The sequence below is a fragment of the Polistes fuscatus genome, unplaced genomic scaffold (assembly GCF_010416935.1).
Source record: "Polistes fuscatus isolate 324 unplaced genomic scaffold, CU_Pfus_HIC Scaffold42, whole genome shotgun sequence".
NCBI lineage: Eukaryota > Metazoa > Arthropoda > Insecta > Hymenoptera > Vespidae > Polistes > Polistes fuscatus.
The window spans coordinates 279,212-296,555 of NW_025113121.1; the positions used below are offsets into that span (position 1 = coordinate 279,212).

A 17,344-nucleotide genomic window follows, 5' to 3' on the forward strand; every position below is an offset into this window, starting at 1 on the left:
GACTTGAACTTGGTCTGAGTGTCAAGCAGCTCCATCTAGCGAGTCGCATTACAGTTTGGATTTATCCCCAAACTTACACACTGATGTCCAAATATTTCTGAGAGTCACTGTATGTTTAAATTATTTTAATTTCGACTGAGAATTAAGTGACGCGATAGCGTCAGTAGTAGCATTCTCGCTTCTCGCACGGATAGTCAGTGTTCGATCCTTCGTGGGAAAAGTTTTTTTTATTAATTTCTATTCTTTCTGTTTTCTAATTTTTTTTTCATATTTATTAATTTTTATATATATACAGGAAAGAAAAAATTATTTATTACAAAAAAAATTTGAAATAATAAATTTTTTAAAATCTGCAGCGAGTCTATCCTCATCCACAGCCCTCGCATCTCACTTAGGGAAGATCCTGTCCCTTGAGCGCAAGCTTCGGAAGCCTGTAGTCTCGTGACTATACTTAAACGTTACATACAAATGGTCCGAAAGGGATTCAGCCTCATCCACCCTCCAATCCGATAGGCGGACACTAGCTGCCGGAGATCCCCACGTAAGGTCTACAACGCTCGACCCTTGCGGCCGAACGCACGTGGTGTGGCAAACCTGGTTACCCAGGCTTAGGTTTAACCTATTGGCCCACATACAGAGCAACTCGCCCCTTAGGATGCTTCTGCCTTCCGGATCACATCTAGGGAACCGGGCATTTAAGTCCCCGGCAACCAGTGCTGGAAGAGCAGGAAATGTACCTAAGAGCTCTTCGAGCTCATCAAGGAGTCTACAAAAACTACTTATTTTCTCGCTGGGAGGAAAGTAGACAGAAACTACCAGCGAGTCCCCCTATTTGACGGCTACAAAGAACAAACCCCGACGCACCAGGCTACAGGTTCCTCCGCCTTTGCCCGCAATAATCGCAGAGAGGGGCGACCCCCCAGGGATGAAAACCATTTCTCATCCCTGGGAGGGACCCACCACGGCTCTGAAACTATAGCAATACTTGCTCTCCTGTCTCTGCCATCCGCTGACCCAATAAGTCCTGGGCGCGGCGCGCATGATTTAAATTAACTTGTAGACAGGTGTCTACCCTAGCCCTTTTTCTAGTTTTTTAGTTTAACCAGACCTGTCCCCATTGCCCTGGGTTATACAGGACAAAGAGACCGAAGGTCCTGGTTCACTTATCTGAGCGATGTGGTCCATCATGGAGGAGCAGGACTCCATCTGCTCAACCTCCATGCCGTCGTTGGCACCTGGAATCACTCCCCGCACAACACTTTTGGTTTGTATAACTAAGTCATTGTTTTCGTCTATTGTTTTCGTAACAGCACTTTCCGGAACGTTATTCCCCAGGGCACTAACCATGCCTCGTCGACCCGCGGCCCCCCTCTCCCAAGATGGTGTCCTTCCCCCTAAGAGGAGGCACCAGCGGACACTCCCAGGACCCAGCCCTGTGTGAGGTTTGGGAACGTCCTGCCTCCACACATATCGGGCATCTCGGTCTGCCCCCAGAGTCTCTCGCTACGCGCCCTGGTTCCTCACACGTGAAGCACACCCCCGTCCTAGCACCCGGCGCAAGACAAGAAGCAGCTACGTGACCCCTCACCAAGCACCTATAGCACCTTAGGGGCCTAGGTCTAACAGCAAGCACCCGAACTCTACCCCTCCCCTCCAGGATTCTGCCTCTTTCGACGGCAGCATGGCATAGTGCTGTTGGGGCCACGACTCTGGCCTCATAAAGTCCGCCCCTGCCCAAACGGATATTCCCCATCGTTATTAGATTGGGGTCGAACCCTGACCTGACCTCCTGTAGGCCACATTTGACTGCCGTTAGAGTGGTAGTTGGATAGATGCCGACAAGCCTAATGGGGCCAGTCCTTTGAGGCCTTGCAATCTTAGCCTCCGGAAGAACCCCCCTCATTGCTTGCGCAACTTTATCTGCCTTCAGGTTGGCATTCTTTCCTCGGACCTGCCATATAAAGGAGCCCGTCAGACCACGTCTGTACGGTAGCCCTTTTACCCCGAATTCGTCCAGTTTGACGCAGTTTTCAACTTTTCGTAAAGCTTCTAAGTAAGAAACCCCTTCCGCGAAAGTCAGAGAGACAGCCGCATCTTCCCTTGGTCTTCTTCTTTTTCTTCTTCTTGTTCTTCTTCTTCTCCTTGTTCCCCATAGCGGGGTTTCGTCCCTCCGCACGAGCATAAACAAGGGGACCAACACTCCCGGCATCCGTACAGGTAAAGACCCCCCCAGCGGGCGCGGCAACTTTACCCCTTCACCTGTTCCTGACCTCTATGAACCCATCGTCTTGGTTGCCCCTGTCCGGAACAGATGCCAGAAGCGGCGGGGGAGCAACCTGAGACCGGGCTGCGACTTGGGCATAAAAACCCTGCCCCCCATTGATTTTATTCAACTCCTGTTGAATTTTGCTCATCGATCAATACAACTCCGTGAGGATCCTAGCCATCGCTTTGTTGTCTATCTCCTCCACCCCTCTGGCCGCAGCTAATCTCTCCTCCCCTAGAGATCGGGCCTGGCTTACCGTATCTGCCCATGTTGGGGCACTCGCAGCATTGACGACCTTTTTATTTGTATAATTTGCGAGGAGCGCGTCCTTCCGTTTAAGCTACCGCTTAAGGCGTGAGCACTCCTCTTCAACGCTCTTCAGCCGGTTTTGGGTGGTTTCGGCTTCCGCTCTCAACTGCTCGAGTGCCTCAAAGACATCAGAGCTGCAATTTGTCCTGTGGGACGCCTGCAACTCTTTGGCCATCTCCAGAATCCCCATGTGGCAGCTCTTCATCTGTCCAGAGATCTCCCCCTTAATATTTCCGCAAATTTTCCTCCTTGACTCGGCTTCGATCGTGCAGTCTTGAATCAGTTCTATCAGCCTTCCAGTCTCTAGATTGAAAACCCAGGGCTTCTTCGGGATGACCCTGTCCGAGCTGGTCAGATCGATGACCTCGCCTTCCGAAGACGAAGTATATGTCAAAGGCCTCGCCCTCTTATACACGTCTTGACCGGAATAACCGAATCCAGTCAAGACAAATCAACCTCCTCAACACACATGACTGTGCATCTCGGCTACTATTCCAGTGAATGATTTCTTTTACCTGTAGCAGTATTTGCATCGCGGGCCAGGTTGCCTACCCGCGATACAGTGCCTGTAGCAGAAACCAGAGACGGGGCCAAGTCACCTACCCCAGTCTCTTAGCAGTAGTTGAATGTCGACGGCGGGTGGCCTGCCCTGCCACCACCAGACACCGCCGTGGCGTGGGTATCCGCCCCACGCCGACTAATACCTGATTAAATGCCGTCCATATTGATAATAAGGTATATGGAGGCAAGCCCCCATGTAGTGGAAGGAAAGGAAATGAAAGAAGTAAGAGAAATAGAAGAAATAGAAACAAAGGGATAGAAAGTAATAAAGGAAGGAATAGCAACACGAGAACATTCACGCACCAATCACACCTTCCCTTTAAGTCGCCTCTTACGACAAGCAGGGAATACTGTGGGAGTATTCTACTACCCCCTACCCACGGGGGGGACCCTGACGCAACCATTTTTTTTTTTTTTTTTTTTTTCGTCAGAGGGAAAAACCTTCAAAAGGCCCCTTGGGCCCGGTACCCAAGGGAGTGTCGGAATTTTACCGACTAAAAAACCCCCTGGTGCAATCACATTCATTCGTTGGATGGGAGGGGCGGAACCGTGATATAGACACATAACTCACCTGCTCCCATCCCGATGAGCCTGGCCAGTATCTGCCAGGCTCTCTCCGTTCACACACTCACTCACACCTTATAACTAATTATTGCGCCTCACGGTGAGGCGCAACCTAATCCAACTATTTATATGTATATACACAAACCCGACCATCCATCCCATGATGCAATGGTCGGGTTCACACAACTCATGCATCTGCTTGCTCGTTCGTCTTAGCAGGGGAAAGCGGCGCACTAGACCGGGCCAGGCGCCGCCAAAGCTGCCCGGAGCCTCGCCCTGAGGGGCCGCCTAGAAGCTACTCTCCTATGCGGCCTAGCATTCATTCTTCTCCTATCACGTATTACTCTCTCCCTCGCTCTTTCAGCATCCTCCTTAACTTTCATAACTAGTCCTGAAAAGGACTGGAATGCAGCCCACGCCCTCGGGGTATCCAGGGATCGCCCGACTATTCCAGGGGGAGTGAGCTGCACCCACCCTAGTTCCCCGACCAAGGAGGCCCTTGCATCCATCCATGCAGGGCACTCAATCAGGGTGTGTTCAGCATCATCGTTTCCCGCATCGCAGTGAAAACACCGCTATACGATACCGTATAAGTACGCGGGAAAGCAGCCATGGCCAGTCATCAGCTAAGTGGTGTGGAAGGTCGTTTCCAAAGAAAAGGGCCTTTCAACCAACTCCTCCAACCTGGAAGCGATGGCTGCTCTCACGCGCACCCCCGTTGTTCCGACTGCGCCAACGAGTTTTTCTTCTTCCTCCCTCCATGCGGCAATTGCCCTCCTCTTGGCAATAGCGCCCAGCACGGCCCTTGTCCTAGGGGAAACGGGATCCTCCGCTTCCCGAACCGCTGCGTAGACATCCGCCAGCTGCGGCGCCAGATAGTCGAGGGGAATAATCCCCGCAACCATCATTGCCGCATGGAAGGATACCGTTCTATACGCGCAGCACACCCTGATTGCTACCCTTCTTTGCAGGGCCCGAACAGCCCGCCTGATCCTCTGGTCTTCCACAACAGCGCGCCATCACACCGGAGCACCATAAAGGAGCACAAAGTGGATCACGCTGCTGTAGAGGCGTCGCTTCTTTTCCCTCGGCCCGTGGAGGTTCGGAAGCATCCTCTCAATGGACCGAAGGATCCCCTGCACTTTCGGAAAAAAGGCCTCGAAGTGGGGCCTGAATGTCATACCTGAATCTAAAACTATGCCCAGGTATTTAACACTGGGCTTCACCGCAATACAAACCCCCCTGAGTCTGATCACAGGGGGGGGGAGCAATCCTGCGTCTGCGGAAGGCAGAGGCAGGGAAGGCCATCGCCTCCGTTTTGTGCGGCGCTACTTTAAGGCCCAAACTCTCTATCTCATTCACAAGGACCTCGAGGTCCCTTTCACACGCTAACATCGCACTAGCCGGGTCCCGCCCCGCTGACAGGAGGGCCGTGTCATCTGCGTAGCAAACAACACGAGACCCCTCCGGCAGCGGGACTCGGAGGACCCGGTCGTAGGCGATGTTCCACAGTGTGGGGCCCAGGACAGAGCCCTGTGGGACCCCACACGTAACACTTACATTATGTACAAAACCCTGTCCTCCTATAAAGGACAGGAGCCTACCTCTGAAGTAGTCTCTTATGATGTTAACTAGATGGGTGGGGAAGCCACACCTCGTCATGGAGTCAATAACAGTCATCCAGGGGAGCCAGTTAAACGCGTTGGCCACGTCCAGCGTCACCAGGACGCCAACCCGTCCCTCCCTCACGCACTCCTGTATATAATGTTCGACCTCCCCAACGGCCCCAAGGGTGGAATGGCCCACCCTAAAGCCATGTTAGCTCGGTGACAACACACTTCCTTGTTCTAAGAACTCGCTCACCCTGGAGACGATCACCCTTTGGAATAACTTCCCCACCTCATCTAGCAGGCATATGGGCCTGAAAGAACTCGGCGCGACTTCTTGTCCAGTCATTTTCCTTATGAGGACTAGCCTGGCCCTCTTCCAGCTCCGCGGGAACACACCGCTCCTCAATAGGCCCGAAAAGCAGCGAGCCAGTCCCCTGCTGCAGAGATCAGCAGCCCTTCTGAGCACTAATCCCGGCACACCATCAGGGCCTAGTGCCCTTCCAATGCCAACCCTGGCAGCGGCCCTGCGCACCTCTTCTGGTTGTATCTCCACCCCAGCTAGGTCCTGCAGGTCTTCATTTGGGGACACTGGTCGTCCGTCCCCCTGGAAATAATGACTCTATAATTGTGGCCAGCAGAGAGAGGTCCAGTGCCTTAGTAAGGGGGGGGAGACCTCGAGCTCTAAGCTTGTTCATGACTAGCTTATATGGCCTCCCCCAGGAATCTTCCTCAAAGGTAGTGAGGAAGTCCCTCCAGGCCGAAGCCTTGGCCCTTCTGATAGCACGGACCAAACCCCTCTTGGCCTCTCTCCTGCTCACCAAACACTCCTCCATCCTGGCTGGGTCGCCGCTGCGCCTAGCCCTCTGGTAGCGCCTCTTCGTCGCCATGGCCATCCTCCTCAGTGTCGCTATCTCCGGCGACCACCACTACACAGAACGTTCCTGACTCTTCATAGTTTTTATCCACGACATGGAGATGTCGCACGCACTAGTTAATGTATTTTTAACCCACAGCACTAAGTCCTCCCCACTGGCACTATGGTCCCGTGTCCAGTCAGCGGATACGAGGGCTGCGGCGAGCCTATCCTCGTCCACAGCCCTCGCATTCCACCTGGGGAAAATTCTATCCCTAGAGCGAAGGCTTCGGAAGCCTGTAGCCTCACGCCTATATTTAAATATTACGTAAATATGGTCCGAAAGGGACTCGGCCTCATCCACTCTCCAATCCGATAAGCGGACGATAGCTGCCGGAGATCCCAACGTAAGGTCTATAACGCTCGACACTTGCGGCCGAACGCACGTGGGGAGGCCAACCTGGTTGCCCAGGCTTAGGTTCGACCTATTGGCCCACATGCAGAGCAACTCACCCCTTAGGTTGCTTCTGCCTTCCGGATCCCATCTAGGGGACCGGGCATTGAAGTCTCCGGCAACCAACGCTGGAAGAGCGGGAAATGTTCCTAAGAGCTCTTCGAGCTCATCAAGGAGTCTACAGAATTTACTAATATCCTCGCTGGGGGGAAAGTAGACTGAAACTACCAGCGAGTCCCCCCATTTAGCGGCCACAAAAAACAAACCCCTGCGCACCAGGCTACAGGTTCCTCCGACTTTGCTCACGAGAATCGTGGCGAGGGGCGACCCCCCCAGGGATGAGAGCCATTTCTCATTCCCAGGGGGGACCCACTACGGCTCGGACACTATGGCGATGTCCGCCTTAACCTCCCTCATTCGCTGGCCCAGTAAATCCTGGGCCCTACGCGCATGATTGAGGTTAACTTGGACGATCTGGGCCATATTAGTTCAAAACCATTTCAAGGCTGCATGGAGGGGCAGGGTCCGCCTGCTCCACCTCCATACTATTATTGTTATTGTTATTCACACTATTTACACAAATATTTACAATAGGGGCAGCGCCCGAGTCGGCCCCGACGCCCGCACTACCCATATCGCCGACCCGTCGGCTGGCTGCCTCCAGAATCTTGTCTTTCCCCCTGATAGGAGGCACCAGTGGGCACTTCCAGAAGCCCGCCCTATGCGATGTCTGGGAACGCCCCGCTTCCGCACAAACCGGACACTTCGGTTTGTCTTCGCACATGCGTGCCACATGTCTCGGCTCTCCGCACCGGAAACAAACATTAAGTCTCGCACTGGGAGCTGGGCAAGAAGCCGCCACGTGACCCCTAGCTAGGCACCTGTGGCACCTTAGAGGCCTAGGCCTAATGGGGAACACCCGCACTTTCCCCCACCCCACTATAATTGTACCTTTTTCAATAGCCGCCTGGGCTAGAGCCGTCGGAGCCACAACAGTGGCCTCGTAACGGCCGCCCCTGCCAAGCGAATTTCTCCCATCGAGATTAAATTGGGGTCTATACCCGATCTACCCCCCAGCAACCCGCACCTGACCGCTGTCAGGGTGGTAGTCGGGTAGACCCCCACCAATCTAATTGGGGCAGTCCTCTGAGGCCTCGCGATCTTCGCCTCAGGGAGGACCCTCCTCATCGCCACTGCGACTCTGTCCGCTTTTGCATTGGCGTCCCAGCCCCTGACTTCCCAAATGAAGGAGCCCGTCAGGCCCCTCCTATATGACAAGCCGCTGACGCCAATGTCGTCAAGCTTAACGTTTTCCTCAATCTTTTGAAGGGCCTTCAAATATGAGGCCCCTCCTTCACAGGTCAGGGAGACTGCCGCCGTCTACCTGATTCTTCTTGATTTACTCTTTTTTTTCTTCTTCTTAGTTCTTTTTAGTTCTCCCGTGGCAGAGACCCCCTCCCCCACGCGAGGTCGAGCAGAAGGAGCTATCCCTCCAACTCCCGCTCGTACAGGGAGGAGTCCCCTAGCAGGCACAGGAGCCCTGCCCCTCCTCCTAACTTCTATAAACCCATCCCTGTCTGGGATGGGGGCCAGTGACGTCGGTGTCACCGGCGAGGGGGCAACTCGTGGTCGGGCTGCAATTTGGGCGTATGTGCCGCCTCCCTCCTTCATTTCCTTCATCTCTTTTTGGATGGCCACAACAGCCTTCGCCAGTTCAGTGAGGATTCTGGTTGTTGCCCCGCCATCCAAATTCTCTGCTTTCCTAGCCATAGCCAGTCTCTCCTGTGTATTGGAGCTTGGAGCAGCTGAATGGGCCCCGCCCACAGCATTTGACCCAGATGGGACATTTGCTCCACCTCCTAACTTCGCCTTCTCTAAGAGCGCATCTTTGCGCTTTAGTTCACGTCTGAGACGCGAACACTCCTCCTCGAGCTGCTTGAGCCGGTTGTTGGTGGCCCTAGTCTCAGCCCGTAATTGGTCTAATGCCTCTCTTACGTCGAGGCCGCAATTCGCTATATTACGAGCCTGTAGCTCCTTAGCAATATTAGCGATTTCTAGATAGCAACTCTTCATTTTGCCAGATATTTCTCCTTTGATGTTACCGCACGTTTTACGCCTGGTTTCGGCTTCTGCGGCATGATCCATTATTTTCTGAATCAATCTCCCTGTTTCTATTTCCGAGATTGATGGTTTGAAAAGAACCCCGTCCAAATTCGTCAAGTCGACCACCTCCTCCTCGGACGACGAGGAGTAGGCGATCGGCCTCGCCCTTTTCCGGAATGATCCGACTGATGGTGCGTCTGATTCCATATCTTCTCCTCCTGGCATATTGGTCCGTTCGCGGGCCAGGTCGCCTACCCGCGAATAACTTCCCGAAGCTCTATCCAGAGTCGGGGCCGGGTCGCCTACCCCAGACTCATAGCAGTTGCCGGATGTCGACGGTGGGTGGCCTGCTCTCTCACCACCAATCACCGCCGTTGTGTGAGTATCCCTCCCACACTGGGTTTTCGCTGAACTTGTACTCATTTCATATTTTTTTAACAAATGGCACAAGCCAGCGGAAAGGAAAGGAAAAGAAGGAAGTAAGAGAGAAGAAAAAAGAAGAAAAGAGGGGATAGAAAGAATTAAAGATAGGAATAGCCATACGGAGAGCAATCGTACACCATTCATACCATCCCTTTTAGTCGCCTCTTACGACAAGCAGGGAATACTGTGGGAGTATTCTACTACCCCCTACCATCGGGGGGGACCCTGACGCAACCCTTTTTTTTTTTTTTCGTCAGGGGGAAAACCTTCATAGGCCCCTTGAGCCCGGTACTCAAGGGAGTGTCGGATTCTTACCGACTAAAAACCCACCTGGTGCAAAGTCTCCCGCGAGGAGAAGTGGCAGGCGACACGCACAGTCTGTACAGTTCAAATTACCTGTGTGCCTCTCCCCTAATAAGCCCGGCCGGAAGTTCGCCACGCTTTCTCCCGCACAAACACACACACTCCTTCATCCGGCGCTCTCAACGGTAGAGTTTCCTCCCCGGAGGCGCAATCTCTCATACCTAGGCGCACTCGACAGATACAACTGGAGACGCAGACTACTCACTCACTCCTGGCCTGACCTTACAATAAGACAATGTTCCGGTCAGGCCCACTCCACTCTCATACCGTATTTACACACAGCCTTATCACTCCAGTATAATATAAACTCCATACAATGAGGGGGAAGCGACGCACAGCCGTCAGCCATTCGTCGCCCCAGCCACGCGAAGTCTCGCCCGAGGGGGCCGCCTAGGAGCAAGTCTCCTCTGCGGCACCGCACGCAACCTTCTCCCATACCTCCGTTCTCTCTCTCTCTCCGCATCCTCTTTCGCGCTTATTACGCGCCCCGCGAAAGACCGGAATGCATCCCATCCCCCCGGCATATCCAAGGATGCCCTGAGTATGCCGGAGAGGGAGCAATGCACCCCCCCAAGTCCCCAACAAGACCGTCCCGCTCACTCATCCACGCAGGGCAGTCGACCAGGGTGTGGTCAGCGTCGTCTACATTTGCTCCGCAGTGAAAGCACTGCGGAGATACCGCCTTCCCTATTCTACAAAGGAACGCAGCGAAGCCACCATGTCCGGTCATCAGCTGAGTGGTGTGAAAGGTCGTACTTATGGAGTGCGGCCTTTCAACCCACTCATCCAACCTATCAGCAATAGCTGCCCTAACTCCCGTTACCCCCGTCAAACCTAACTCCTCTTCCTTCCATGCAGCAACCGCTATCCTCCTGGCCTCAGCGACAAGCGCCGCCTTAATGACTGGAGGAACAGGTCCCTCCGCATCATTAAGGATCACATACACCTCTGCTAGTCGGGGCGCAAGATGATCGAGAGGAATGATCCCCGCAACCATCATCGCCGCATTGAACGACACCGTCTTATATGCGCAACACACCCTGATCGCCACCCTCCTCTGAAACGATCGAATGGCCCGCTTGACACGCATGTCCTCCACAACAGCGCGCCACCACACCGGTGCCCCATAAATGAGCACCGATTGGACCACGCTACCGTAGAGGCGTCTCTTCCTCTCCCCCGGTCCATGAAGGTTCGGAAGGAGCCTTCCAAGAGACCGGAGGATCCCCTCCGCCTTCGGAATCAAGGCCGCAAAGTGGGGCCTAAAAGTGAAGCTAGAGTCTAACACCACGCCCAGGTACTTGACTCTGGGACCTATAACAACCCTAGACCCCCTAACCCTAATGGCGGGGGCCGGAACATTCCTGCGTCTGCGGAGGGCAGAGGCAGGGAAGGCCATTGCCTCCGTCTTGTGTGGCGCCACCTCGAGGCCAAGCTCCTCAATCGCACCCACTAACACGTCAAGGTCGCGTTCCGCGTTCGCGATTGCCTCCGACAAGTCCCGTCCCAATGACAGAAGGGCCGTGTCGTCTGCATAACAGACGACCCGGGAACCCCCCGGCATCGGAACCCGGAGGACACTGTCATAGGCTATGTTCCACAGGGCTGGCCCCAGCACCGAACCCTGCGGAACCCCGCACGAAACCTGTCTTTCCTTTAATTGTCCACTCTTCCCGACAAACAATAATGTTCGGTTGGACAAATAACTCCTTATAATGTTCACTATGTATGTGGGAAGGCCCATTCCATCCAGCGCCCTGAAGATGGTCTCCCACGGCAGGGAGTTAAACGCATTCTTGATATCCAGCGAAGTCAGGATCCCAACGCACTTACTGTCCACACACTCCCGCACTACGTTTTTCACCTCAATTATGGCACCGACCGTTGAGCGTCTAACGCGAAAGCCATGTTGCGCCTGCCACAGCAGACCCCCTGTCTCCAGGCACCTGTTTATCCTTGCCACAATCACCCGCTCGAACAGTTTCGCGGCCTCATCCTGCAGGCAGATCGGTCTGTAGGAGCCAGGCAGATCCGGTTGGGCGTCCTGTTTCTTCTTTATCAGGACCAGCCTAGCCCTTTTCCAGGCTGTTGGAAAGTTGCTGGTCCTGAAACACTCTGTAAATAGTTCAGCTAGACTGACCCCGCAGTGGACCGCTGCTGCCTTTATCACTATGCCCGGGACCCCGTCCGTCCGGTCCCGGAGCCTTTCCACCGGCGATCATTCTTGCCGCAGTCAGCACCTCTTCCAGCGTTACCGCCGCACCATCCACTTGAACACCGCGCAAGTCCCCACTAATGTTCCGCTCCACTTGGGGAAATAGGTCCCCCAACACCCGGTCCATCACTTCTGGCTCGAGTACCTCTGTCAAGGGTGCTGAGTATGGCCTCAACTTCCCTATGACCAGGCGATATGGTCTGCCCCACGGGTCTGCCTCCAGTGTCCCCACGAAGTCTCTCCAGGCAGTGGCTTTGGCCTTCCTAATGGCCCTCTTCAATTGTTTTTAGTCTCCCTGCGGGCCTCCAGACACTGCTCCATTCTTCTTTGGTCTCTACTGCGTCTGGCCTTCAGAAAGCGCCTCCTAGCCGCAGTCGCTTCTGCCCTAAGAGCAGACAGTTCCTGCGACCACCAACACGCCTTCCTCCTCCTGTCCCTCGTGTTCCCCGCTCTCGGCAGTGCCATGTCACACACGCGCACTAACATTCCGCGCAGCCACCTAACAAAATCTCGCGCACTACACTCGCTACTGGGACGAGTCCAGTCGACCGATATAAGGGCAGCGTCGAGCATATCCTCGTCCGCAGCCCTCGCATTCCACCAAGGGAAAGTCTTGCCGGGCCGGCTCAAGCTTCGGACCCCTGCAGTCTCATGGCAGTATTTATAAGCTACATACACATGGTCCGAAAGGGACTCTGCCTCATCTACCCTCCACTCCGATAAGCGGACACTAGCAGCTGACGAGCCCCACGTGAGGTCAATGACGCTCGACCCTTGTGGCCGAACGCACGTAGGGCAGCCAATTCGGTTGAAGAGGTGCAAGTTCAACCGATTGGCCCAGGTAGAGAGCAACTCACCACTTAGGTTACTCCTACCTACCAGGTCCCATCTACGGGCCCGAGCATTAAAGTCGCCAGCCACCAGCACCGGAGAGGTAGGAAATCTTCCCAAGAGCTCTTCGAGCTCGTCCAGAAGTCTACAATATTTACTAATTACCTCGCTGGGGGGAAAGTAGACTGAAATCACCAGCGAGTCCCTCCACTTAACGGCTACAAAGAAGTTACCCCTATGCACCAGACTTCAGGGTCTTCTACTTTCACCTACCAATACCGCAGACAGCGGAGCCCCACCCAGGGACGAGAACCATTTCTCATCACCGGGTGGAACCCACCACGGCTCTGAGAAAACCGCGATCCCCGCCCCACACTCGCGCATACGCTGGATCAGTAGATCCTGCGCACCCCGCGCATGGTTCAGGTTCACATGTACGCAGCATTCACTAAGGGACATTATTAATGGTTACACCACTAACCCCCGCTACTTCTGCAGGCCCCGCACACCTGTTCCTATCGCAGCCCTTGTCCTGCGCAGTTTTTTCGTTCACGATCCTTGTAGGAGTAGACAGGTCTACGTCCACCTCCATACCCTCTCCCCCCATCGAAACACTAGGCACCCGAGCCTCACTAGCACCCGCGGACGCGCACGTTTCACTGTAAGCCCTTCGCGGAGGGACCACCGGGCACTCCCATCTCCCCGCACGAGTGTTCTTGTTCCTGTGCCCGGCGACCCTACACACCGGACACTCTACCTTATTTTTACAGTCCCTTGCATTGTGACCCGGTTGGCCACACTGATGGCAAAGGCTCGCCCTAGAGGTTGGACTAGGGCAGCTCATAGCAACATGCCCCCTGGCCAGGCATCGGTGACAACGCAGTGGCCTTTGTCGGAGCTCGACCACTCTTGCCCGGTATAGACCGAAGTCTACCCCTCCCCTGTTGATAACAGCCTGAGCTATTTCCACCGGGGCAGAGACAACCGTCTCCCAGAGACGTCCCCTGCCTGCCCTAATCTCACCAACCCAGATTTTATTTGGGTCGACGTTCCCCTTTACTGTGAGAAGAGCATTCCTTAAAATAGTCATGTTCAGGCTTGGGTCAATACCCACCAGCCTAAAGGACCTCGTTTTCTGTGGCCGAGCGATCTTGGCTTCCGGTACCGTCCTCCTCAAGGCTTCGGCCACCCGGTCCGCCTTTACAGCAGCCTCCTTCCCCCTGACACTGAAGATGAAGGCCCCCGTTAGACCCCTCCTCATTGTTACATTCTCTACCCCAATCTCCTTGAGGCTAATGCTCTCCCTGGCCTTGGCGAGAGCATCGCGATAAGACATCGCCTCGTTGCACGCCAGTGAGACCACTGCCGTCTCCCTGGTCCCACCGCTGCGATTCTTTCTCTTCTTCCTCTTCTTTTTCTTCTTAGTGCCACTTCCTGTTGCACCCCGATCCCCCGATGTGGTGGCCTTCTCCTGCCTGACAGCTGGTTTTGTCTGCTGGCGACGATTCCTTCTTCCCATCACCTCGACAAACCCATCCTGTAAGGGGGGGACAACAGTATTCGCAGTAGGCATCCTTTGGGCAGGAGCTCTCGAGATTCCCGGGGCGGGAGCACTTCCCTTCCCCCCCACCGCAGTCCCCTCTGTTTCCCGCTGGGGTGGCTTGCTGGCTCCCTTGAAGATGTTCCACATCTCCAACTGTGTCTTCTGCAGGGCCTCAATACTCTTACCAAAGTCCCTCAGAACCGCCATCACACAGCCCATACCATCACCAACCCTCGCATCTTCCAATCTCTATTCCAGAGATAGGGTTGCTCTACTTGTTGTAGGCGTCTGCCTCCCTTGATTCGGGGCAGCAACCGCCTTTACTCCATGGCTTTGTTTGTCAGCATCTCGCTTTTTAAGCTCCCTCTGGAGCCTAGCGATTTCACCTTCAATCTGACGAATCTGTTCGTCTCTTATCTTTGCTTCCGTTCTCAGCTGGATCACTGCCTCAGCCCTTGAGAACGGGAAGCCAGACTGTCTATCCATCCGCTCTTCCATCTCGTCGGCAATGATAAGCGAGTCTCTAACAAATCGCTTGATCTTGCCCGACACTTCTCCTTTCAAATTCGAGCATCGCGCTCTCTCCTTCTCTATCCCCCTTAGGTTTGGCCTAAGTTTCTCTGGTAGTCTTCCTGCCTCCAGTGTCAGCGGCGTCTGGCCTCCTCCTGGTGCATCCTCTTCTACGATGAGGCAGTCGTCCTCCTCCGACGACGTGATGATACGCCTAATCCTCTTGCTGCCCCTGGTCTTGATCGGCGAGTCCGAATCAGACAGCCGCAACTCCTCCAAAGCCCTGGCTTCCTTCTGCCATCCCTCCATCTGTGCCTCTTTTCCTGGTGCCTTAGTCGATTCGCGGGCCAGGTCACCTACCTGCGAACAACTTCCCGAGGCATTAACCAGAGTCTGGGCCGGGTTGCCCTATCCTATGCGACGATTGGCGTTGCTATCCTCACCGCTGATTCTTTGGCAATACTTCTTCAGCGCTAGCACTCTACCACGGCTTACAACGTTTCTATCACCCTGACGCAACCCTGACGCAACCCTTTTTTTTTTTTTTTTTCGTCAGGGTTGCGTCAGGGTTGCGTCAGGGTTCCCCACGTGGGTAGGGGGTAGTAGAATTCTCCCACAGTATTCCCTGCTTGTCGTAAGAGGCGACTAAAAGGGATGGTATGAATGGTGTGTGATTGCTCTCTGTGTGGCTATTTCTATCTTTAACTCTTCCTATCCCCTCTTTTTCTACTCTTTTCTTCGTCTCTTGCTTCTTTCATTTCTTTTCCTTTCTGCTGGCTTGTGCTATGCAAAAAATTATTAATTATGATGATGAGTACAAGTTCAGCAAGTAAACGGTGTGGAAGGGATATCCACACAACGGCGGTGTCTGGTGGTGAGAGAGCAGGCCACCCACCGTCGTCATCCTGCAACTGCTATGGATCGAGGGTAGGCGACCCGGCCCCGATCCTGGATAATGCTTCGGGAAGTTGTTCGCGGGTAGGCGACCTAGCCCGCGAATCGACCAAAGTGCCAGGAAGTCAAAGGGACATGGAGTCCGACATAATACCGGTCGGAACCATGAGGAAGAGGTTGAGGCCAATCGCGTTTTCCTCGTCATCGGAAGACGAGATCGTCGACCTGACCGATCTGGATGGTCCTGTTCCGGAGGGTCTATTGGTCTCTAATATAGAAACAGGCAGGATTCTAGAGCGGATTATTGAACACGCTCTTGAAGCAGAAAATAAAAGAAAAACTTGTGGAAACATTAAGGGGGATATTTCGGGCAGAATGAAGAGCTGTAACTTGGGCATCATGGAATTGGCCAAAGAGTTACAGGCCCGAGACAGATTGAGTTGTGGCCCTAACGTGCAGGTTCTGCTTGAGCAGCTCAGAGCAGAAACTAGGGCTACGAATGAAAGACTGAAACGTGTGGAAGAGGAGTGCTCACGCCTCAAAAAAGAACTGAAGCGGAAGGATGCGCTCCCTGAGAAGCGTTCAACGGTCAGCTGTGTAAGTGCCCCGACGAGGGCAGCCGTGGCTAGTCAAAACCGATCTCTCGGAGAAGAGAGAATAGCTGCGGCTAGGAGTGAGGAGGGTATGGATTGTAGGGCAATCGGAAGAGTGCTTTCTGAATTGACTAGATCCATTACCAAGCTACAAGAAGACATGACCGATTTTAAAAAGGGACAGGGCTCATACGCCCAAGTGGCAGCCGCTCGTCCGCGGGTTGCACCCTCGCCGGTGACACCGACGCCACTGGCCCCCATCCCAGACAGGGACGGGTTCATAGAGGTCAGGAGGAGGGGTAGGGCTACGATGCCTGTTGGGGGGCCCTTGCCCACGCAATCGGGTGCCGGGAGGGTTGCACCCCCCACTGTGGGTCCTCGCGAAGGGGGTGGAAATCCTGCGGGGAACACCTTAAGAAAAAAGAAGAAAAAGAAGAAGAACGCAGCCAAAAGGATCAGGGAGACCGCCGCAGTCTCCCTAACCTGCGAGGGAGGAGCCTCCTACCTAGAGGCTCTAAAGAAACTGAAAGACAGCGTCAACGTGGACACCATAGGTGTCAAAGGACTCTCCTACAGGAGGGGCCTGACGGGCTCCTTCATATGGGAGGTCCGGGGAAAGGACGCTAACGCGAAGGCGGACAAGGTCGCGGAGGCGATGAGGGGGGTCCTCCCTGAGGCTAAAATTTTAAGGCCTCAGAGGACCTCCCCCATCAGGTTAGAGGGTTTATACCAAACAACCACCCTCACCGCGATTAGGTGCGCGTTATTAGAGGGGAGGTCGGGTATCGACCCGAACCTCATCACGATGGGGGATATCCGGCCGGGCAGGGGTGGTCGATACGAAGCCACGGTGGTGGCACCGACGGCTCTTGCCCGGGCGGCTATAGAAAGGGGCAATATGCTAGTTGGGTGGGGGAGAGTGCGGGTCTTCCCCGTAAGACCCAGGCCCCTGAGATGCCACAGGTGTCTCGCAAGAGGCCATGTTGCGGCCTCTTGCCCGGCACCCTGTGCAAGGACAAACGTGTGCTTCCGGTGCGGTGAGCCGGTGCATGTCGCTCGCGAGTGTGGGGACGGTCCCAGGTGTCTGGTTTGTGCGGAGGCGGGTTGCTCCCAGACCTCGCACAGGGCGGGTTCCTGGGAGTGCCCACTGGTGCCTCCCATTAGACGCAGGGAACAAATACTGGTGGTCGCGGACAAAAACGTCGCGCCAGTGCGAGTGAGTGGTTTACCGGCCGACAATAGTGCGGGACCG

At 54.5% G+C, this 17,344-nt stretch overlaps 1 protein-coding gene across 1 annotated transcript; it reads right to left on the reverse strand.

The window, feature by feature from the left end:
• Positions 1-9,984: 9,984 nt before the first annotated feature.
• Positions 9,985-10,503, reverse strand: LOC122521609. The gene has a single exon (XM_043642454.1). It carries the CDS (start codon positions 10,501-10,503, stop codon positions 9,985-9,987), a length of 519 nt encoding a protein of 172 aa, XP_043498389.1.
• Positions 10,504-17,344: the final 6,841 nt, after the last annotated feature.